This window comes from Camelus ferus, chromosome 28 (genome assembly GCF_009834535.1).
Source record: "Camelus ferus isolate YT-003-E chromosome 28, BCGSAC_Cfer_1.0, whole genome shotgun sequence".
NCBI classification, from domain to species: Eukaryota; Metazoa; Chordata; class Mammalia; order Artiodactyla; family Camelidae; genus Camelus; species Camelus ferus.
In genome coordinates, this window is record NC_045723.1 from 3,926,437 (window position 1) to 3,950,636 (window position 24,200).

General features: G+C 51.6%; 1 protein-coding gene across 2 annotated transcripts; it reads right to left on the bottom strand.

Moving 5' to 3' along the window:
- Window positions 1–4,234: 4,234 nt before the first annotated feature.
- On the bottom strand, window positions 4,235–22,933 carry LOC102507443 (mal, T cell differentiation protein). 2 transcript variants are annotated; one of them, XM_032469692.1, is made up of 4 exons: window positions 22,640–22,878; window positions 10,478–10,645; window positions 9,120–9,245; window positions 4,235–4,854 (listed from the first exon to the last, which is right to left on the bottom strand). In XM_032469692.1, exons 1-4 carry the CDS (start codon window positions 22,730–22,732, stop codon window positions 4,780–4,782), a joined length of 462 nt encoding a protein of 153 aa, XP_032325583.1. In that variant the 5' UTR covers window positions 22,733–22,878; the 3' UTR covers window positions 4,235–4,779. The 2 variants fall into 2 exon arrangements, with proteins under 2 accessions (XP_032325583.1, XP_032325584.1); XM_032469693.1 differs by lacking the exons at window positions 4,235–4,854; window positions 9,120–9,245 and adding an exon at window positions 9,710–10,215 and having other exon boundaries at window positions 22,640–22,933.
- Window positions 22,934–24,200: the final 1,267 nt, after the last annotated feature.

The following is a 24,200-nucleotide window of genomic DNA, read 5'->3' on the forward strand; positions in this document are numbered from 1 at the left end:
GGGCTGAAAGCCAGGCTGTAACCTCACCTTTTAGGGCCACCCTGGTGCCCTCCTAAGTTCCTGAGACATCCCCTCCTCGACCCCACCTGCTGGATCACTGCCTTGGCTCTGCCCAGGGAAGCCTCCGAGTCTCCAGGCTCTCTCATTTCAGACACCCCTCCCTGGTGCGTTAGGCTTCTGCCTGGGTTTCCCTGACACTCCCTGTGTGACATTTGGAACCTTCAGTATCATCTGTCGGTGTTGTGGGTCTGAAGGACTTACCTGGCAGGGCTATTCCCCCCCGGTCCTATGAGATGTGGCACATGACAGGTAACATTGAGGCCTGTGGAGCCAGACCCTTGGAACTCAAGTCACACCTACTTGCTGTATGACCTTGGGTAAATCATTTAACCTCTCTGTGCCTCCGATTCCTCATCTAAATAGTATCCACCACATAGCATTGTCACGAAGACTAAGTGAATGAGTAAAGTGCTTCAAGCAGCACAGGGCATCCAGTGTTGTTGACAAGTCTTCTCCCATCATGTCCCCAGGTGTCTGCTTCCTACCAAGTTCTCATTGACCATGTATTGGCTGAAGGACATCCTGAAAGCTGAGCACCCTGCATGTATCAAACCTCTCTGGGTACCACCTCTAGAGCCTGGCACTCTAATTGTCCCAGGTTACCTGTGAAGGAAGAGAGAGGTCAGCACTTAGGAGCCCTGTTGTCTGCCTCCAGCACCCTAGCTCTTAGAGGATGCCCTGACTGTACGATGGAGACAGAACAAAGGCTATGAAACACCCAGAGAGTGGGGACAATCACTTTAAATCTTTTTTTCGAGTCGTGTTATTTTAAATGCCATGGGCGGATGCCCATGTGTGCAGGGGCACTAGGCTGGGCCAGAGGCTCTTTGTCCTCTGAAAGACCCCGTTGTGACATTGAACTGGCCCCGAGTGATTCCGGGAACAACAGGCCCTTGTGTGGACCCTGAAGGCTGCACTGGCCCTTGGCCCACTGCTGGCAGTGCGAACGTTTTGCTGTCTCTTTAAGATCAGTAGAAAGAGGCCTTAAATCCCCCACTTGAGCTTCTACCAGGGTTCTGATAAGAGGTGCTTTTTAGGTTTTGGATTCTAGGATGTCGGTGAAGCTCAGCTCGTCTAAACTATATTCTCCCCAGGAGGAGGGCAGACCCAGTGGGGCCAGCTGTGAGTCCAGCTGAGGGCAGGAGGTCGGGTCCCAGAGGAGGACCGTGTGCAGATGTAGCCACTGCCAGGCCCCCCTGCCCTGCACAGGGAGTGCCCCTAGGACATGCCCCTAGATCTCCCATGAAGCAGGGGGCCGCAGTCACTGAAGTCATAGGCCAGAGCCTCCAAAATGTCCTGGTGGGATTTGTCCACAGCTGCCTCTTGTTCTTCCCATCCCGTGTGTACCACCCACGTGTGTAGTCACTGTGGTTTGTTCTGTTCGGAAAGCTTTGGCACTTGGTCATGTACAGATATCGATTTCTTCTTAATCCCTTCTGAGGCCTGTAGAGGGATTTAGCTCTTTGTTCCATGAACTTAAAAACACCCAGTTATTCACCTTCTTCCCAAAGCATCATCTGGACTGGGGAGGCTTTGGCATTGTGGGGGCTGCAAAGTGGCACTCAGTAGCTGCCTGAACGGGCGTGGCTGTGACTTTGCCGCTCAGAGCAGTCAGCACCTTTTGGGAGACACTGCACCCAGGACCTGGACTTGGCCAGGTGGCCTCCTGCAGACCCTGCACGTGTCTGGGGCTCTCCCAAATGCCTGGGGTCATCCCCCACTGACATCAGGTCTACTACAAGGTCTTGTCTTACTGTTACTTCCTCAGAAGCCAGAGGACAGACCCACATAGGGACAAGTCTGGGTACCCGAGGGCAGTAGGTGGCCACGGGGCTTCAGGGACAGAAGGAGTCAGCCCTCAGCCCAGTTCCAGTTCTCACCAGCTGAGTGAGTCTGTTTCCTTACCTGTGGAAGGACAGTAGTAGCCATCTCCTGTGCCCACTGGGAGGATGACAGGAGGCTCTCTACATGTAAAGCGCTTCTGCAGTGCCTAACCCAAGGCAGGTGCTCCAAACATGGCAGGCAAGATGGTCACACAGTGCAAATGTGAGTCCTTTGTGCAGTGGTGGTTGGATAATTGTGCTACCTGACTTTTGGTCCAAGTCAGGTCCACCAAGCAGGTAACCTCAGTAACCTGTAAGGAGTGTCCCGCCTGTCCTTGGCATGGCATCAACCCCAGAGAAGGTTCTCTCCTGCCCAAGACTCAGAAACAGACTGAGGTATACCAGTCATGAGAAGTTTGTGGGGTAGTACCATCACACACCTCAAGGGCCATTGGTCCCAGCACACAGTATGTCCTCAATCAACACACATTTTCTGTGGTCTGAGGACCTTTCTGCTATTGCCAAGTAGGCGGCTTGAACGCTACCTTCCCTAGGCAGCCTGGGTTTCCTGGGAGCATTGCTCTTAGCAGAGAGGCCTGCCCACTGGCCAGCGCAAACACTTCCTAAACAGCTGGATGCAAATGGAGCTGAGCAATAAGAGGCACCAGCAGGAAGGCTGGACCAGGGTCTGCTGGGGTTGGGAGGGAGGAGTGGTCTGGGTGAAGACAAACAGGACCAGGAGAGGGCATGTTTTGAGGCTGCCCACCCCTATTAAAATCCAATGCGAAAAGGATGCAAATTAAATGCTCAAGGAAGCTGCAGATTTAAAAAATGACCCTGGAGGAGTCCATAGGAGGAATGAGAAAATCATGTCAAAGAATCTTTTGCAAAGCCTAGGACTAAGGAGGGTTTAGGGTTTAGAGTTAGACAATTTGCACGTGAAAAAGAGAAAACAGGAAAGAGCATATCAAAGTTCCTTTAAAGAGGGTGATTGAAATTTGGAAACATTGAGATACCTTTGAAAAATTCAGCTAAACCTCTGGTTTGTCTGTCTGTCCTTTCTTTCTTTCTTTCTCTCTTTCTTTCTTCCTTTCTTTGATGGGGTAAAAAATGAGCCTCTGTTAGCATCATGGTGCTTTGTGAGAAAATGATACTTTCCTCAATCAACATTTAATGGCAGATTTTGTTAAAAAGTGACAAACTTACTATCATTTCCTAATTTTTATTTTAATTTTTGAGGGTAAGTCCCAATCAAACCATTTGCTCCTAATTTACTGTAACATTCTAATCTAAATTTTAAGTGGATTCAGTTAAAACAGCCTTTTCTGAAGATTTTTGGGGGGATGAGGAGGGAGGTTTATATATTTAGTTTTTAGGCAGTACTGGGGATTGAACTCAGGACCTTGTGTATGCTAAACATGCGCTCTACCACTTGAGCTACACCCTCCCCCCCGAAAATGACCTTTTCTGATACAGTTACCCTGGGATAACAAAGGACCACCCGAAGATACCACTGAGACCCAGTTTAGTCACGAGGTCCCCAAATTGGAGGGGAGTAAGATATTAACTAGTTAAATCTCTGCTTGAGGCTTGAATCATTGCTCTGCATGCCTGCTAGCAAGAGGTTGTCCAGCCTCTGCCCTCACACCTCCATGCTGGAAACTGGCCTGTTTTTGAGGCACCTGTTCGGGGTCCCAGCTCTGGAATATCATTAACTTCTTTGAATGAAGGGATAAAGGAGCATTTAACAAGAGCTGGGCTTTCAGGATTCCTAACTGAGTGCCCTCCTTCCTAGTCACCCTCTCTCCTTCCATCACAGACGACTCATACCTGAAACGTGGTCCTTAACCACTTGTCACTGTGCTTCCTCTCACACTGTAGCCTGGTCCGCATTCTCTCCTATGGAGTCATCCAAGGAAAGTCTAAAAACAGTATCTTTTCCACATTCCTAGTTGGGACACAACACAGAATACACTTGCTGCCCTGGACATTTCTGATCAGCTTTGCAAAAAGTGAGAAGACACTTCTGCACTTGTTTTCTTTGGGCTTAAGAACTTGCTAGTTGAGCACAGAAACCTTTATTTTATAGGAAGAAAGAAGAGGGCCCCAGGCTGGTACTTGGTAAATTTCCAGAGAGGACGAGGCCTTCTGATCTCCCTGGTAGCTGGGGAGTATGGGGTATCAGCTGGGCTTTCTGAGATGCAGTGGCTGGGCACAACAGCTGTCATCTGAACTGCTCGCTGATGCTGCCTCGGGAGATCTGGTCTAAGTCAAGGATTCCTCAGAAAGAAAGCTGAAATGATGGTGTTCCCAATACTGGGGAATTAAATACAAAAAAACACCCAAGAAAATATTGAACATAAGGGCACTTTATAAAGCATTTCAAAGGTTTATCATCTCCCACTGTGGACATCTGCAAATACTTGTTGGGCAAGTCTTACTCCCCATGACAGAATATCTGTGAACACGTAGACTATCCATGAAGACATAGTACATCCATGAATATTAGAAACTTGCTGCAGGATGGACAATCAGAAGAGCTCATGGAAAATTCCAGTAGACAGTTCTCAAGATCCTGTCCAGGGGTCAGCAGGGGATCCTTGTTTCATGGTCTCTCAGATCACAGTCCCCACTTCCCACACCCACTGCCCCCTTTCAAATAGGAAATGATCTTAGAAAGATAGCTCAATAGTTAAGAGGATAAACGTAGCAAGTCCCCTACCCTAAGATGAGGGAATATGGAAGAGGAGACCTAATACCCACAAAGACACAGAGCGTTGCTATTTGTTTTCTTTTTCCATCATTGAGAGTATTTTTGCCTTCAAAATGTTATGCTGTAAGGTGGGCTGATCAGTTAACACCCTCCTGGGTTTTCAGCTAAAGTTCTTCAGCTGCTTTACGAAGACTTCCATCTGATTAAAGAAAACACTGCGTGGACCACGTACAGCAGAGTGACTGTGTATGAGAACACCTGAAACCAAGGCAAATGACCGTTAATGGGTTGCATGGGGAGAGGGAAAGGCGTGGGGAGAGGGAAAGGCGTGGGCTGCCCACAATAGGGTGACCACTTGCATGGTGCTCCTGGCTGACAGCCCTGAAGTTGTGGGGACCACCACTGCTTCCCATCACTCAGAGAGTTATCCTTTCCTGCAGAGCCCAGATGTGGCCCAGAATGCTCTCAGCACAGACTCCAGGGGACCTAACGACCTGCTGGCCTTGGTGTGCAAGGTCAGCTCTCTGCTATCACACATCACTATTTGGTGCCACCCAACTAGAAACAAGGGCCCTCAGAGACCCCACAGATGATAATTGCAGGCGAGTATCAACTGCTTTTCATGGAAAACTTCCCTCCAGCAAACCACTAAGACCAGAGTCTACTAGCGCTGATCCCAGTGTCCTCGGGAAAGATCATGAACACGTGGGTTTGCTGTCCCTGCTTATGGTCTTGATGCTCCCTGGACCTCCTCAGACCAGACCCGAATTTTGTCCTAAAATTGTGAACTTCACAAGCATGGGCAAGAGAACCGGCCACAGGAAGTGAGGGACTGGGACAGGGAGGAAGGATTTTGCTTTTGACAAAAGGAGGAGGCTTACTGAGAAAGCCGCTGGGAACAGAGGCCCTGGAAATGTGGAAACGGTCACTCTGTGCCCTGCCCAGGCCCTGACCTGCCATGTTCGCTGGGCACCACCTATCCTATCACCCTGCTCCGGGTGGCTGGTCTCTGAAGGCTGCCTGCCCCCAGGCAGATACCTGCACCTGGCTTGTGACCTTGGGTGTGGGGTCGAGAGTTTCCAACCCAAGCACAGCGTCAGGCTGGCTACGCTCCCGTGACTATTGAAAATGCCCATAAAAACCAGCCATTACCATGCCTGCTCTCGCCCTGCCTCCACACCTGGGCGAACCCTCACCCTCATGGCCAGGGGCGATGAGTAAGCCGAGTTACTGAATAACCAAAGTAAGAGAACTCATCTGGGAACTCAAAGACACTGTCTGAAGGGAGCAATCACACATGAGTGAGAAGGCCCCAGAAGACACCTCTCCCCACCAGGAGGAAGCAATCTGGGGGCCTCCAGACCCTGTGAGAACACTGGGCAGAAGCAGCTCAGAAGTCCCCACAGGGACAGGAATCAGAGACTTGTTTTCCAAGGGAGATCAAGAAATGGCACACTGGGGACACTGAGAGCCAGGGACCTGAATGGATATTTACCTCGGCCCTCAGAAACCCCTCTCCCTAAATAGCTGCCATTATCGCCCTCCACAGTTAGTATCCAGGAACCTCCAGATTGCTGCAGAATTTTCCAGCAACTCTCAGGAAATTCCCACCAATCCCAGGGACCCCTTGAGGACAGACTCCATGCTGCCAGCTGAGGAGGGAGGGAGAAGCTCAGGTTTTGAGGCAGGTCAGGAACCACAGAGGGGGCGAGAGGCAGGCCAGGTACTCCCAAAGACCAGGGGTGTGTGGGAGAAGGTCTTGAGATGCCTCCCCACATCCTGGGACTGGCCACCCCCGAGACCATGGAAGGGCATGTTGTGGTTGGGCAGGGTGTGGGGTTAAATCCTGAGTGTGTGATCATGACCACTTCTCCTGCGGGCATGGATACAACTGATACTTTGAATAGAAAGGCGTGACTTTACATAGAATGGGGCTCATGTTTCATCTGGGTGCCTTCAGCTCAGCTTACCTACCTGCTCACAACATTTGGATTCCTGATTCTAGCTCTGCTGACTTTGCCTGGACCTGCTCATGGTTCTCCAACTCAACTCACAAAGATGTAGGGGCATGATCAGTCATGGGAGGGATACACAGATATTGGGGTGGTCATCAGTGCAGCCCTGTACAGCAGTGAGAAGACGCCCTCTGCGTCCCCATCCTCCAACGTGGACGAGCCCCACAGACCTAAGCTTGAGACAGAAGCCAGATGTAGAAGGCACACGTATCATTCCACCAGCCTGAGGATCCAAAGCAGGCGAAATGGAACCCTGCAGCTAGAAGTCAGGACAGTGCTTATCCTCAGTTCGGGTGCACAGTGAGGGCAGCAGGACCAGCGGGGGATTTCTGGGAGCTGTTTATTATGTTCTGTTTCTTAATCTTGATGCTTGTCACACAGAGGACTTGTGGATTGCGAATAATGGAGGAAATATGGAAATTCACCTGCATCCTGCTCACCTCTCTGGATGCATGTTTATGCTGTATTTTGATAGAAAGTAAAAGAGGAAGGTCGGAACATGGTTGAGTCCAGTGGCTCTCAAATAGTGATCGGCCTAGCGGGCAGGGTCATTAGCTCACGCACCTGGTTGTTCCATCAGGAGCTGACCCACTATCCACATTCCATCTACGTTTCCCTGCTGTTGTCTGCAGTAAGCTTACTGAAATCATTGTCAAATGCCTGGCTGATGTCTGTGCAGAGAGGAGGCTCCTGGGGTTGGGATGGGAGAAGTACGTGTAAGCTCTGCAGTGAGGGGGCAATGAAATAGAGTCATTTGAAGGTGATAGAGGAGGCAGATTACCAGTCTCCCTAGGGAAAGAAGATGAGCCAAAGTGCTGCCTGGCTGTGTTACTGCTTAGAAACCAGCCATCGTGGGAGATAAGCCAGTATCAGATATGGCCCCACACTGTGGGCCATTTGAGGGCGTCAGGGAGCATGAAGTGGCCATGTTTATGGAACTGGGGAGTAGGTTGGGAGCTTAAGGGGAGTGTGTTGCTTTCCCGAGGCAGGGGATGCTGTCATGGGGGCCAGCAGACAGGCTTTGAAGACCTCTCCTGAGACCCCGCCAACGGAAGCAGGAAGGGCAGCCTCGCTAAATCCCTTCCCAGACCTCAACACCACCCAGCCTGTGGGCTTTCCCTCAGCCTCTGCTCTGCCCTTTCCAAAAAGGGGTGGAGGTGGCACAGCTCTGGCACCTGGAGCTGGCATCTCATGATATGTCAAGATATTTGACCTCAGCATTTGTATAATAAATAGGTGGATTGCTAGAAATCTGCGAGTGCATTTCCCGCAACATTTTCTTATTTTTAAAACAATATCCATGGTTAGAAAAACTTCCGACACCATGAGTTAGCATCCAGGGACATAGCCACACATGTACAACTCTGGAAGAGAGTTCTATGAAACAACACATTCTCTTATTCTCTGTTATTCTGGTCCATTTCGTCAAGAAGAAAATTAGGCTGTGACCTCACAGCTCACTAATGGATCTGGCCCTGCAGTTGGAGGACATCAGAGCTCAGAGACAGGCAGGCAAGGTGCCCCAGTCACACACAGCCTCACCCCCACCTCCTCTACTGATGGAGTGGAGGAGGCTTAGCCCCTGTTCCACCCACTGCTCACTGGGAAGCCTGCGGGGGAAGTGGTTTACTAGCTCTCTAGTCCTCCAGGGAAACAACAGGAGTCACCACCCTATTTTATAGATGAGTAAGCCAAGGCTCAGAGGGCACAAGGGACTTGCACAAGGAATGGGTGAGTGAGCTCCAGCCCCTCCTCCTGTCAGGCAGGAGACAGCGTTGGGCAATGACAGGAAAGAGGACAGCCTGATCCCAACAGCAAATCCCCACAACTTGGGGTCTGGACACGTTGCACCTGGAAGGGCCTCCCCACAGCCCCACCCTCAGAGTGAGCGCCTGGGAGACACTGGCCACTCAACTTTCTGTCCTTGGGCTCAGCACTCCTGTGGCCCTGACTGTACGCTTTCCTGGAAGACTGGGGAGAGCTGGGAACCCAAGTTGCCATACTCTCTGCTCAAACTGGTGCTAGGAGTGTGGTGACAGAGCACTGGTCCTGGACAGCAGGGCCCACCAATTCTTTGTGACCTTGAGACAAGGTGTGTACGCTCTTTGAGCCCTGCTTCTCCATCTGTGAAATGGGTATAATAACAGCACCTCCATCCTCGGGCTGCTCTGATGGTTAAATAAGATTGTTCACAGGGAGCTCAGACAGTGCCAGGTGTGTGTGGTCATGCCTCCCGACACATCTGCCTTCCCCGAAGCCCACCCAGGCACGGACCCCCAGCCAGCCCAGGCCTGGGCAGTGCAGCACTGACCGATGGCTCAGGGAACCTGCGGCACATCGTTTCCCTTCTCTGGGGCTTTTTTCCTTCAGAAATGAGGGGGAAGGTGTACTTTATTCAAACATCAGTGAAGTATTAAAAAACAGGGAGGGCCTGGGCAGCCTTTGGCTCAGCCTGTCTGTCAATGGGTGGTGGGAGCCGTGAACATGGCAGGTTGACTGTGGACTCACCACGGCAGAGATGTTTTCATGGTACTGTTTGTACCTGAAGCCGTCTTGCATCTGGATGGTGGCAAAAGCTTCCAGGACGGAGGCACCGAAGTAAAACAGGGAGGCCACACAGTGGTAAGCTGCGTCCTGCAGGGTCAGAAGGGCCATCAGAGCGATGGGGCGCCCAGATGTGAAGATGTGGGCAGCTGAGGCCCCAGGAGGGTCTGTCCAGCCCACCTGTCCCCACCTGGCATCAGCCAGGTCCCTCAGTCATTTCTGCTGCTTCCCTTGACAGCTCCCCTTCCCCAAACCCCACCCTGTCCTCACAGAGACTGATTACCCAGGGCCATGCAGCTGAGTTTTCTCTCACTGGTTTGGGAGCCAGAGTAAGGACTTTGATGGAGGAGGGACCCTGCTTTCCCTTGAGGTGGGATCAAGAAAGGGGTCAGGGAGGGGAAATTGATCTGGACCTGAGAAGTGTCATCTGTGGTCACGTTCCCCAGGTCGGATGTGGCCTTGGTGGCCATGAGAAGTGTCATCTGTAGTCATAGTCCCCAGGTCAGATATGGCCTTGGTGGCCAGTGCAGAGTGAGAGGACTGGGCCGTTTCCATTGCTGTGTTGTTTTGTTTTATTTAGTTCTTGTTCATGTTGAGAGGTTGGATGAGCAGGGGACTGGGGCTCCAGGCATGTTTAAAAGCAAAAAGGATGAGAATGGATCTCTGAGTAGTGATTTGGACGTGGTTTCCAAGTCTAGATTGGAGGCCTTTTGAGAGTAAGAGGCCTGGCCAAAGGCCCCTCTCCTTTCACGGGAGGTAAAGGCAGGTGGTCCCCGTGTAAGTTTACCTCCTTCATGGGTCTCAAGGCAGAATTCATGCAGAAGAGAGATCACAGGCCATCCCTCTCCCCTGGCCAAGTCCCTCTCTGGTGACCCTGCTCTAGAAGGCCGTGACTGGGAGCTGGGCAGTGAGCATGGTCTCACACTCGGCAGCCAGGGCCAGTCCCCAGGACCCTGCCCTCCTTCTCCTGAGATGGAAACGAACTCTCCTGGGTGGTGGGAGATGCCAGTGGGCGCCTGGCAGGTGCAGGAGGTACAGGGAGGCTTGTTGGGCTGCTGGTCTAGGAAAGAGGCAGTCACACAAGAGAAGGGAGACCAGCTGTCAGAGAATTAGGCAGCGACAGTCAACCTCTGCCTTTACCTCCACTGACCGCCTGCTGCGGGGAGCCCTGGGCTGCTGTGGACAGCTCAGAGCTCAAGGCCTTGGAGGATGGGTAGGAGACATCCACAGGGCACCCCACCCAGCGCAGGAAAAGCCAGTCTCCCAGGGGAGAGGGCCCAATACTACCCACCCCCTCTCAGACCCCCAGGGCTGGGACTCACCAGGGTGATCCAGAAAGTCCCACTGCCGTGTGCACCGATCACATAGAGAAAGAGCAGGAGAGTGGTGGTTACGAAGCAGAACACAGACACGAACATCACCCAGCCCTGGACCAGGGGGATGGGCACCAGAGAGGAAGAGATCAGGATCCACACGAGACCCCCAAACACCTGCAGAGGGAGGGAGAGAAGAGGTGAGCGTCAGACCAGGGGAGCCCGTGCCCAGGAAGGGCCAGACAAAGAGGCTGTGCTGGGGCACCAGGGGCCCTTTGCAAATACGAATTCAGTTAATCCTCACAGCATCGCTCTGAGTGTGGCGGTGATCCATTTGTGAGATGGGAAAACTGAGGCACATTTAAGTTAGAAACTCGTCATCCCAAGAAAGAACTTATGCCATCCAGTTTTATCATTAGAACAGCAAATGAGATTATATCCTTCCTAGTATTTTTGCTGTAAAAATATCCTTTCTTTTATAAAATGGTAGTGACCAGCAGTTACTTTTGGTTTTTACTTGGCAAAACAAATTAGCCACACTATGTTATTTACATTAAATAAACTTGACCCCTAAAGCCCCAAGTTCAGGAAGTGCTCTGACTACTGGAGGCAGGGCTGGAGTGGGGAGGGCCCAGGCCAACATGGTCTCCTTGGATGGCCTAGGACGGGCATGAGAGAGCACTGCCCCCATCGTTAACCAGAAGCCAGCCCAGCTGGTGTGCACAGGGTCAGTGAGCCCCATGTTTTCAAAGAGGAGCACAGGATAGATGGAGGGGTCATAACCTCAAAGCCATAGTCCAGCTCCTCCTTCAGACAAGGCACAACCCCAGCTGGGGTTTTCTGTATTTATCTTCCCCTCTTCTTGTCCCTCTCCATCCCAGTGAAATCACCTCCACCTCATCTACTGTCCCCACCCAGGGAAGGACTGGGCTGAGGGTGGGCTGGGACACAGGTGGAGGTGGCTTTGTAGTCAGAGTTTCCAGGGTTCTGTGGCACTTGGCACCATCCTCCTGAGGGCCCGGGGGCTGATTATGGGCTGTCCCCCAGCACTGTGTCCCCTTGTGGTGTGAATCCACATGTTACCCAGATCCTGTCTCACTGCACCTGCTGCCCACTGTCCTCACAAGTGTTCTCTGAGCCTCTTAGCTGAGAAACTTCAGGAGACAATTGCGTTTCGGTAGATAGGTCAGTGCAGTGAAGAATCTGGAGTTAGTAAAACCAGGCTGGGCCTAAGGAATCAAATGTGGGCATCCTTGCCCAGGAATCTTCCTCTACTGATGACTCTGACAGCCAGTGGGACACACTTTCTGGCTTATAATAAGTGGTGCAAAATCAATTAAATAAAAATCCTCAGACTGCTGTAGTGTAAGATGTACTTGTAGATTCATCCATAGTTGATTTTAAAATCAAAGAGATTGCTGGGCCTTTTCCATAACGGACAGTGGCAAAAGGATGTGATTGTGCTGATGGCTGAGACAGACTTGCAACTGGGAGACAGGAGTGTGTGGCATGGAGAAGAGCATGGGTCAGGTTTGCCCATCCTGTGGGCAGAGGGCTGCTGGCACGTGAGCTGAGAGGGCCTCTTCCTTGACTGTACTGAAGGAGGCTGTAGCATGTCGTTGTGCCTCTTGGGCCTCGACTTCCTTGTCTATAAAGGCACTTGGCAGCTCTTGCCTCACGTTGCCTCCTGGTCGAACTGGCCAAAACTGTGTGAGCGTGAGGCTTCAGCCTTGTGCCTCGCACTAAACTATAACTGGAGAAGACTGCTCACCCAGGATGCCGGCAGCCCTGTGCAGACAGACACAGTCAGCCAGTTTTAACGCAGGATGGTCACTCGCCCCGGGTGGGCAAAACAGCCCCAACTGCGCCACAGCCCCAGTCAAGTCTAGAAGGGGGGGTGGACTTAGCTGGTGAGCCTGGCCAGAGGGTCAAGATGATGTTTTCAAGGATGAGGAAAGAGTACATGCCAGGCCCAGAGGATGCTGGAGCACCAGGGAGGTCTTGAAAAGGCCGTGAGCTGGCATGACGTTTAGGGACAAGGAGTGGCTGGATGTGGGGCTTGAGGGACAGTGACCTCCAGACAGGACTGATTGCTGGGCCACCTTGAAGGCCTCCCAGGCCCAGCTCAGTGGAAAGCTGAGATTCAGTGTGAATCATGAGGCAAAGCCAGTGCCTGCCCCAGTCCACCTGCAAAGTGTGCATAGAGCAAACAGAGCGAGCATGGCACCTATGTCCAGGAGATAAGGCATCCCAGGCCGGGGCAGTCCACCCTACCCTGGCCACAGCACCCCACTGGCCAGACATTTGTCAAGAGCAAAGGCGTAGATGAAAGTTCAAGCACTTCCATTCCTAAAGAGAACTCCCGGGAAGCACACTGACAGCCAATTGGTTTGAAATACTAGTCACACAAGTGGAGGCATGGCCCCAGTTTCCGGTCATCTCTGTCAATGGGCCAGATTTCCACCACCCCTGAGTGCACCCAGGTCACCGTCCTCCATAACAGAGTTGAGGCAGTTGGCCAGGTTGGTCTCAGAGAGACATCTCTAAGCTGGGTGGCTCAAGAGTCAAGTGGGTTGAGCTCTCTCTGGGTCCCAGATCCCCACGCTAGAAAATGAAGGTGCGGCCTGGGTTATCGCTCTGTGGTCCTTAGTTCTCCTTCTACACTGGAATCACCAGAGGTACCTCAAAAAGCCCAGAGCCCAGGAGAGAAACAGTTACAGGGCAAGAAGTAGATATCCCAGGCTCTTTGCCAAAGGCCTTGGAATGTGTTTCCATAACACAAGCCCATGGAGGATGTTCTGGTAAGTCCTGTCAAACATGAAGAAATGGCTCCTGTCTCCAAAATCCAGCAACACCAGCCGAGATGGCTCTCCAGTTCCTTATTGGGCTCTGGGAGCAAAGTTCCCTTCCTTTCCTCATCTTAAGTTTTCATCCCTGTCTTGCCTTGAACATGAGAGTACCTAGTCCTTGGGTGTCCTCTAGATGTGACGCTGCCTCAGTGTCTGTGATTGGGGTGGAGCTGATGACCTGAGGCCTCTACCCACCCTGGTGTTTCAGGACTGGAAACCACCCATCTTTTAGTCTGGTTTTGGATGCTGAGCACAGGTGAAGTTCTGTAAGAACCGAGGATATTGTACAAAACAAGACACAAAATTTCCAAACATTTAGAAAAAGTTTGTATCTGTGGGATACCCTGTCAAATGTTTTTTGTGGAAAAAAAAATTCCTCAGGAGATGATCTTGGGGAAACTTCTCCTGTGAACTCAGAGAAGGTTCTCTCTTTTCAGAGTTAACCCACAGGAGGCAGCTGAGAGTGGTTAAGGGTGTAGACTTCGGAATTACAGAGTTTGAATCAGCTCTGCCATTTAATGCTGGGTGGTCTGTTGTCCCTGGCAGGTTAATTCCTCTCCGACTCTATCTGAAAAATAGTGTTAACTGTAGTGCCCTCCCCATTAGGCTGGGGTGAAGTGGGTTTATGTCTGCAAGGTGCCTGGCACACAGTGGGTGCTCCAAGTGCTCAATGTTACAACTATTGTTTAATGGGGTGAAGCCTCAGCTGTAACCATGTGAAAACCCCAGTAGGTAGGAGCTCAACATGCACAATTATCCCCTCTAAACATTCTTGGGACCCAGAATGTTACAGTAACTTCAGAAACATCGAAAGGAGAGAAAACCCTATGATCCTCCAGAAATCGATGTTGAGAAAAATGTGCCTGCCTCTGCGGAAGGAAATACAAAGGACATAAAAATATGAGAAAGCCTTCCTTTAAACAGTGAGCTCGGTTACAAAGGGAGAAAAGCACCCCTCCAGCACATTCCTGAGATTGGTAGGGCGTCTTCGTTGCTTGTGCAGGGCTGAGAGCTCTGTGTCCACAATTGTCCAGTGTTTTTGCTGCAGGACTTGGATCACTGAGGTCAAGGCAGAGGAATTGCTCACATTCTCTGGATATTTCTCTAGCAGTCCATTTTACTCTGCCAGCGTTGCCACAGGCACGCACTCTTCAACAGCAAGTCAAGACATGAACCAAGGATGTCCCATGCAGGGCTGTCCACATGCATACCTGGTAGTGTGAACCCTCGGAGCCCAGTGTCAGAATTCCCAAGCTCCAGGGGCATTGTGTGCATCTTGAAGGTTCGTATGAACAACAGTTTGTGCCTTGAAGTCTTGAGAAGTAGAGGAAACCGGCCACAGAACGCAGGCTGTGCACCCAGCCCTGAGCCGTCCTGCTGCTTTGGTCAGGTGGGCAAAGAGCAGCTTCCAGGAAAGAGGAGAGAGATGGCCATGCCAAGCAAGGCGCATCCCAGCCGCTCTGAGCTGAGCCCTTTAGTGCTCTCCCCAGGCCACCAAGAGGAGGAGCTCCAATTCGTGTTTCTGGAAATGTCTGTACCCACTGGACTATCTTTGTGGTCGGGTTTTTGCAGTGCCGAGAGGGCATGTGCAGGTGTTTAGACCGGTAGAGTAAGTGTGTTGCAGGAGTAGCAGCAGTGGCAGCTGTAAGCCTCGGTTGACCAAAAAAATATAACCATTTAGTGAGGTAGAGTAGAGGGCACATGTGTGTGTGTGTGTGTGGTGGTGTGTTGAGGCTGGTTAAGGATGAGCTGCTGCAGAGAAGGGAACAGGTACCAACGTACGTAGCACCAGGAGAATGCAGAGAGGAGGTCAGAGGGTAAAGACCAAGACCCCAAACACTGAAGCCTCCCCAGGAACCAGAAGAACGGGTCTGAGAGGGAGGCTGGGGACTCCCTCTGAGGGCAGAGAGAGCAGGAAGCAAACTCTAGGGGTGTGTAAGCCCCATCACCGCCCTTGTGTGGAGAAACTGAGCTCTCAGAAAGTCAAGGAAAGGTTTCCTTCACTTGCTCACTTACCCACTCACCCATTCATTCATTCACTCATTCACTCATGCATTTAACAGACACTGAGGGCAGGTGCAGATTTAGGGGCCCATCCAGGACCTAGTGACTCAGGGAAATAGACTTTAATCAAAGACACACACACTAGTAAGTGAAGCCCGTCTCCCCCTTTCTTTCCTCTCTTATCCAGTCTTGCCTTCCTTTTCCCACTGCCCATGCGTATCAACGTGACAAGGCTTTACTTTAGTTCCTACATATTTTTCCCAGATCCTAGGACCTTGGTGCATTAAAGTGATTCAACACGAATTGTTTTTTTCTGCAACGTGAGCAGAACACTAGCCACCTAGTGGGAGGGACAGAGAGCCTGAGCTGAGTGTGCCCATCCAGAAGCTACCAGAAGCTACCAGTAGCCAGACCTTCCCACCAGAATGTAGAAGGCAAGTTGGAACCCCACAATGTGGAGAGTACCAGGTCCCCACTCCACGCTCTCAGGAACAATCTTGTACCTGCAAAGAGTTGGCCCACATCTCCCAAGGCTTAGTGCTTCAGTGACCAGGGGTGCCATTGACCTGCCTTCCTCACACCCATCAGCATCCAAAGAGAACACCCTCTGGAGCATCTCATCAGCACCTCCTCCTGGTGGCTTCTGGTCCAGGGACCCATACTTGTAAGCCCAGGAGGAAGCCCAGCTGGGCTTTTGTCCGAGGTGGAAGCCAGGGCTCAGTGCTGAATCCAGGAGGAGTCAGCCCCCGGGCCCCACCCAGGTCCAGATTGGCTGTCCCCATCCCACCTGGCCCAGTCTCTGCTACCAGCCCTTCCCTCAGAATGTGTCCTGAGTCCAGAGTAAAGCCAAGCCATTCCTAAGGCTGTGCGGAACTGGCCTAGGCTGGCAGGCAGCACAACTCGCTCCCCAGCTCTCTCTGGCAGCCTGAGGGTGTGGGTGCAGATAGCCAGCCTCTGTCCCTGGCCTGACCTGAGTGTGAGCTGTGCCCTGCAGTGGCATCTGAGATCCTCCTACTCTCTCCTGAAAGTGCTTGGACGTGGGGGTGGGGAGGAATCTGCGTTGCGTCGAGGGTGACTTGTGGAAAGTTTAAAAGCCATCTTTTTCAACATAGCTTGGTTGCAGCAACATTCGCATGAGAATGCTGGAGCTGAGCCCCTTCATCACACTTAGCAGTTTCCAGAGAACAGTCAAAGTCAGTGACTCCTGATTAAATCAGGCCTCAGGTTCTTGAAAAACTGGAAAAGTCACTTCTCAATTCCGAGGACAAACCCCTCAGAGACCTCTGCCTATAATTCTTCCCCTCCCTCTAGAGAATAGGCAAGTAGAAAACCTTCGAAGCAGCTCCAAGGAGGGGCCTGTGGCATGAGAAGAGACGCAGGGCTAGGAGGCAGTGGACACAGCCAGGGAAGCCAGGCTTAGCCACTGTCCTGCACTAACCAGCAGGGCCAGCCCCCGCTCTCCTGGTGACTGTAGGACAGGTACATGGCTGGGGCAGCAGGGAAATTTCCCCAGGAGCAGAGAGGGTGCTTGCCCTGAACGGGGGAGAACCTCAGAGCACCTGGCTCCCTGCCCCAGCCTCTCACTGAAAACTGTCTCCAATATCCCGTTCCCTCATTAAATGTTGAGGAGAGGGGTGGCCTGGCCTCCCAGTGACCACTCCAAACCTAGTTGAATCGATGCAGTGCTTATCAAATGCAGATTTTGGGGCCCATCCAGGACCTAGTGACTCAGAACCTTCAGGGTGTGTTTTTGACAATAAGGCCTAGGAGGGTGTGAGCTCCCCAGTGGCTCTGAGCTGTTTCTTCACTCCTTGAGGGGACAAGAGGGAACCAGGCCTTGCCCAGGGCTGCCAGATGGGCAGCATGATCCCTTCTGCTGTGGGCAGTTCACTGTGGGTGTTTGGTGAACGCAGGAACCTGGAACAGTAAGATGCACTAACTGCAAGAAGCGCCACCCTGGAGCTCGAGTTACCAGGCAAGCTGCCTTCTCTCTCCGAGCTGCTGCTCCTCCCAGAGCCTTAGTTTTCCCCCAACTCTGAAAAACTAGGTTTCTGTGTTTCTGCACCCCTTGTCTTCTGGGAGTCGTCAGGCTGCCTTCCCAGTGTAGCCAGAATGTGAACCGCCCGTCAGAAAGCTGCACTGCCATCCAGCCCCTGCCCCACGCCCACTGCCCAGTTCCGACTGTGCTGCTGCTCTTTCCCAGGCAAGTGAAGATCGAGGGCAGGTCCCAGCACTTTTCTGGTCACCTCCAAATAATACAAAGGCCTCAGTCACTATGGGTCCAAGAAACGGTCTCATTTGAGTAGCTACTAGGTAACTTAACTTTGAGTTCATTGTTAAGAATCAAAACTGTCAACCTACTCCAGGTGGCTCTCCCCTCTCCCTGCCCCCAAAAGTGCACATCGCAAGCTTTGCCCCTCACCAGCTGACCTGTCTGAGGTGAGTGGGCGGGGAGGCCAGTGCCGCCTCTGGAGACATGAATGGCACACCTAGCACACACTTTCAAGAGAAATGTTCTCTTAATTGCCAGCCATTCTGTCAACAGGTCCACCTCAAACAGGCTAGGGAGGAGGGAGTTGGGTTAAAAATTATTACATAACCCATTTTCAGGCATTCTCTTCACTTTGTTTTGAAAGCGGAAGGTGTCTCTCCCAGCACTTTGTGAGAGAAGTTTCCTCTGGGGTCCTGGCCAGAGCTGAGAAGAAAAACATCCTATGTTAGCATCCTGTTCTGTGAATATGTCCCAAGTGTTCTGAAGCCTCTGGCTTGGAGGGAGGAGGAGGAAGGGGAACAAGAGCTTTGGCTCTAAAAGGAAAAATCCCCTCTTGGGTAGGGATGGGAGGACAGGCTAGAAACAGAGCTCTGGATGGAGTTGTTTGGGGAGAGGAGACATTGGACTTTCCACAGGTGTAGTGAGGGTACACCTGTGACCCCTCTGCCTGCAACAGCAGCATGGCCTGTGTGGCTCAGAGGGGCAGGGCCACACCACCTGGTTGGGCCTACCTTCCCCTTCCTGTGAGGACTCTACAGCCTTCAGAGAGCAGGAGCTTGGGGGTGGGAGTGCAGGGCCAGGGCAAGGGCTACACCCCTCCCTACTCTGTGGGCTGTTCTCTTGTCTCAGGAACAGAGTGGAGCTTCACCCTATTGGCCCCGGGGGCTGAAAGTTTGACACCCGCACCTCCCAGGTCATTTGAGGGTCAGACATGGAATATGGACTGAGTAATCAGCAACTTGCCGGACCACAGATTTAAAAAATAATTAAGCATTTCACACCCACTGGGCTAGCAAAAGTGTCTGACTTTACCGAGTATGGCAAGCGTGAAGAACAGTGAGGACTTTCATATGCTGCTGGTGGGAGTTGAGGAAGTTTAGCTTGAAGCTTACGGAGTATGGGGACCTTCATAAAAGTCTGCAGAGTGAGTCAGAGTCTTGGAAGGGACCTGAGCAGGTGGGGTGGTGTTCCTGAGCTTGATTAGGCTTCATCGGCTTCCCAGTAACTCTGCTCCTGGCTGGGTAAGTTGGAATAACCCTTTTGGACAGCAGTGTGGTAACATCTGGGAAAATGAAGACGTGCATTCCCTATGACCCAGCCAGTCAGATCTCTCTCTTTTCCCACAAGAGGTTCCCAACATACAAGTCAAGGGGCAAATACAAGAATGTTCTTTCGCGATGCTGTCTGCAGTATCGAAAAGCAATAAATTGGAAATCACCCAAATGTCCGTCAACAGAAGATGAATAAAGAGCGTCAGAATATATAAACCTCAGAACAAAGTGGCATGAAAAGCATGTTGCAGGAGGATGTGTACAGGGGATACTACTTTCATAAAGTCAGGAAACATATAAAACCCTGCCATGTGTAGTCGTAGACAGGTAGGTGTGCGGTAAAGGTCTAACACATTCAGCCCAGGGGTTGTCCTGAGGCTGGAGGGAGGAAAGGAAGATCATAGAATATCCAGGGGGCTTAGTGCCGTCTGAAAAGCTCTGTTTCCTTAACACTGAAAGTAACTAAGGCAAGACATTAAGATTTGACAAAGTTGAGCGATCATTATGGGAATACTCATTAAAGTATTATATAATTTTCTGTAATGTTTGAAATAGTTGTTAATTTTTAAGAAATGGAAGTGAAATTGGCATAATAGAAAACTATTTTAAATTGAACTGTTCAGTGGCATTGAATACATTCATGATGTTGTGTGACCACCACCTCTGTCTAACTCCATAACATTGTCATCAGCCCAAAAGGAAACCCTGTGCCCATTAAGCCTGTCCCCATTGCCCTCTCAGCCACTGGTAAACCAGTAGTTGGTGTTCAGTCTCTATAGATTTACCTAATCCGGACACATCATATAAATGGAATCATACAGTGAGACCTTTTGTGTCTGGCTGCTTTTACATAGCATAGTGTTTTCAAGGTTTATCAACTTCATAGTCTGTGTCAGTACTTCATTCTTTCTAAGGCTAAATAATGTTCTGCTGCATAGACTATCACAATTTGTTTATCCATCATCCGTTGATGGGAAATTTGGGCTGTTTCTACCTGTTGGTTATTGTGGGTGGTGCTGCTTTGAACATGAATGTTCATGTACCTATTCAGGTCCCTGCATTCAATTCTTTAGATTATAAACCTAGGTTTGGAATTGTTGGATCATGAGGTAATTTTTTTTTTTTTGAGGAATTACCAAACTGTTTTTCATGGCAGTTGAACCAGTTTACATTCCTTCCAGCAATGCCTGAGGGTCCCAATTTTTCCACGTCTAGGCCAGCACTTGTTAATTTTCCAATTTTTTGTTAACAGTGGTCCTAATTTCATGTGAAGTGGTCACTCATTGTGGTTTTGATGTCATTGTCCTTATGATTAATGATGTTGAGCATCTTTCCATGTGCTTATTTGCCACTTGTATGTCTTCTTTGGAGAAATGTCTATTCAAGTCCTTTGCCCATTTTCTGAACTGGGTGGTTTATCTTTTGTTGTTGAGTTGTGATAGTCTATAATTTAGAGAAAAAAAAGCCTCCCAGGGTGGCCAGCTCCTCCTTGGACCCTTTAATTCTGTACCCTTTCCACACAGCAAAACACAGCTTTGGGTATGTATAATCTGTGCAGAGAAAAATGTAAAGAACTGGCATCTGCTTTCTTTTCTGTTCTCCCAGGCACCCTGTGGGCAGATCCCCAATCTAGAGAGGAAGAAAGAGATCCAGAGATGACTACTGAGGCATCCAGGGCCCCTTAGGAAGTGGAAGGAGAGTCAGGGCGTAGGGGTTGAGGTGGAGGAGAAAAAGTAACTTCTAAGACACCTGGGGAGGGATGCGTTCGGGGCAAGGGAGAATTCTTTCTTTCGGAAGCCGCTACCATCAGCAGGTCACAAAACTACCGTGGAAGAGTATGTTTCCGTTAATCCATAGTTCGGAGACTTCCCACCCCTGGGTTTCTACTTTCACTTGGTGGTTTGGGAAGATCCTTCCCACTCCCACCACCAAGATCTCCCACCAGGATCAACTGTTCCTACCTACCCTCCTGAACATTCCTTCCTCTGAGCTGCGACACCAAGAAGAGGCAGAGGGCACTGGGAAGCTGTCCCTTCTGTGAAGCCAGGAACAACCCCCACCCCAAAACACAAAACTTATCACCACCTGCTGCCACCTGAGCCTGCTCTTGTCAGGGCAAGAGGAGGAGGGTGCACCAGAGTCTTTTGCATGAAGCCCAGCTAACACTGTCTCCCATGATTCTTGTTATAATGCTCCCCAAACAGCTACAAAGGCAGAGCTAGCCATTCATCAGGGCAACTTAAGGGACACTAGCAAGTCCTTTTGTTGCTTAAAAACCTCTCTGAACCATCACAACCCACAGTAACCATCTGTTTGATCACGAAACTCTGTCCTTGTAAATACAGTAGCCTCTGAAGAAACCACCCATTACTTATTACCAGGTCATAGTTTCTATGTGCTCATGTCCAAAAATCCTGCCTTGGGCAAGCACAGGCTAAATGCTGAATAAAAGCAGGGAGATGAGCCATTTGGGGAAGGAATGTTCCAGTGGATGCAAGTCCCTTCCACTCTGGGCCTGGGGGTCCCTATATGTAAATGGTGAGGCTGAGCTTAGAGGTGTCCAGGGCTGCTTCCAGATGTCACTTCCTGGATTCCAGCTAGCTCCAGGATTGGAAGTCACTCTAGATACACCCAGGTTTGGGCTCAAGTTCAGTGATAGGTAGCACCAGACAACCTTGACCTCTCAGCCCTTTCCTCCAAACCCTCCACTCCATGGATGACAGAACCTGTTCCCTTTGCTGTTCACACCCTCCTCCAACAATTAGGTGATAAGAAGCTGGAGTTCCATTTTTAAACAGTCAGGTTTGGAAATTTTCTTTTTTCTACCGACCGCCCAGACAGCTACTTCTGTGGTGAGGGTGCAGGAAAAGAGTCTCATGGCCCATGGCACTGCACCCACAAGGAGATACAGCACGCCCTCTCCCAGGTGAGGGCCTGGCGCTCCCTGGGGAGTGGAGGCTGAAGGCATTCTGAAGCCTCCTGACAGCACTACAGGAGCGCACAGTAGAAAGCACTTTCCAGAGTCTTGCGGGGAGGCTGTGAGGCTCCAGTGTAAGGAGGGACCGACAGCAGGTGCAGAGGTCTTCAGGCTGCTCAAGGTCAGCCAAGGCTCCTGTCCACTCTTACTAGTCTCTCTCCCCTCCTCCACCCCCCCACATAGGGCAGAATGATTGTCAGGGAGCAAATGATGGCTCATTCTATTATTTCCAGATCAAAGTTCTCACAAATTTGTTTGCTCTCCAGAAAGGTTCGAAGGCCAGAAGGGAATAGTCCGGATTCAGCTCCTCCTAGGACACCAACCCAGTTTCCAACCCCGGCCAGTAATATTCAGGTTTCTTTTATTGATTTTTAAAAATCTTAATTGAAATCCTAAGCCTGGAGCGAGCTGGGCACCTTCATAAGGACGTCGCTCTCCAGTAAGGGCTGCTTCTGCGCTGCCCGTGGGAAGCAGGTCCCTGGCGCCGCTTTGGAAGCCGCGCGCTACGAGTGTACCCTGGCCGGCTCCCGACATCTGACTTGTGCTGTGAATCTGATTTTTCCTCCTAAGTCCTGTAGGCGATTTTCCCATTGTCGTAGGCTACAATGGGGCCAAAGGACTGGGGGAGGGGGCGTGGTGGAGAGACTTTCCTCTCCAGGGCCCTGCTACCCGATGCTCCGGGACCCGCGTGGCTTGCGGATCCGCCGGCGCATTGTGCGGAGCCCGGGCGAGAGCGCAGCACGGCCGGTCCCATCCCGCCCTTCCCCGGCCCGGGCGCCGGGCGCGCCAGCCACTCACAAACTCGAAGACGAAGAGCAGGTCCGGGAAGGTGGTGAAGACCGCAAAACCGCTAGGCAGGCTGCTGCCGCCCGACGCTGCTGAGGGGGGCATGCTGGCGGGCTGGCGTCGGCCTCGGACCCGGACGCGCGCGGCTCTGGCTCCGAGCTGACCGCTCGCGCTCTCGGGGAGCCCAGTGGCCGGACAATCCCGCGCGCGGGTTAAGAGCTGGGGCGCCGGAGCTGAAAAGGGAGGAGCCCGGGCAGCTCCCGCCCGAGACCACGGGGGCGCGTCCGGAGGGACCAGCTTAGCTTAGCGCCACTGGCGCCGCCCTGAACCACCTGGAGAATGGGGTGGGAGTGTGACTTCTGCGTCCCATGGCTGGGCACCACCTCCCACTGGGATCAGGACAAAGCCACTACGGGTGAGGTGCTTTGCATCCTCTGTCCTCTTCACAGGTGATCGCCACCCTTAGGAATGACGCCATCAAAAAGCAGCCCTCCAGAGCTCCCTGCTGTGGTTCCCCCGGGGTCACCATTGCTTGAACTGTTCTTAAATTGGGTCTTTTTCTTCTTTCCACTCTTTGTCTACATGACTTCGTTTAATCCCACAGAGCCTTTCTGGTATCTGTCACTCCCTCTTACAGGCTCAGAGTGGGGAAGGAACATGCCCAGGCCACATGGAGGGCAACTGGGCCCTGACGCTAGAAGGCAGACTGTCTCCACTGCCTCTGTGCCCCATGCATGAATTCCACACACTTGAAAACCAGAGGTGGTGGGTTGTGGTTCTCAAGAGAGCTGTCCTCTGATGGGCTGATGGGGCACCTGTACCCTGCTGCCTCCAGTGACAGTGAGCCACTGAGTGTGACCTTTTTTGCTTGTTCCTGACTTCTTCGTATTTCCTGTGCCAGGAAGACTTGGCCCTCCACCACTGCCTGAGAAAGTCATCACCAAGCATTGTCTGGGTGTTACAGAGATGGGGACACAGACAGAGGGTGGCAGGTCCTTGAGTAGGAAAGACAGACTCTCTGCTAACTACATGAGTTCCGTCCAAAAAGATCATCATACTCGGAGTCAGTTGACATCTGGGCTAGGCCTGCACTAGGTACTTTCCCATCCTCTGCAGGTCAAACACTAGAGGTGGCACAAGGCCAGTCCTTCTACAACCAGCTTGGGGTGGGGACAGGCTCCCATTTCTGAGCACCTCTTGGGTGCACTGAAGATTTAACAGTACACCAGATAGAGGCCCCGGGCCTCAGTTGTCCCATCAGTACCATCTCAGTAAGTGCTGGGCAGCAGGGATAGCATGGGAGCAGGGCAGACAGGATCCCTGTCTCTTTAAAGCTTATCCTGGGAGATGGAGATCAACCAAACACAGTAATAGAATTTGGTCTGGAAGGAGAGTGCAGGGAGCCCCAGAGCATCCAGCAGCCTAGCCTGACTTGGCCTAGGAGTGGAAGAAGCTTGTGGGTGGAAGTGAACCTTGAGTGAGTGAGTGTGGGTCGGAGGAGGAGACAGCCTTCCCTGCAGAGGAACAGCATGTGAAGTCCCTGGAGGATGATCAGGCACTACTCCACACACTG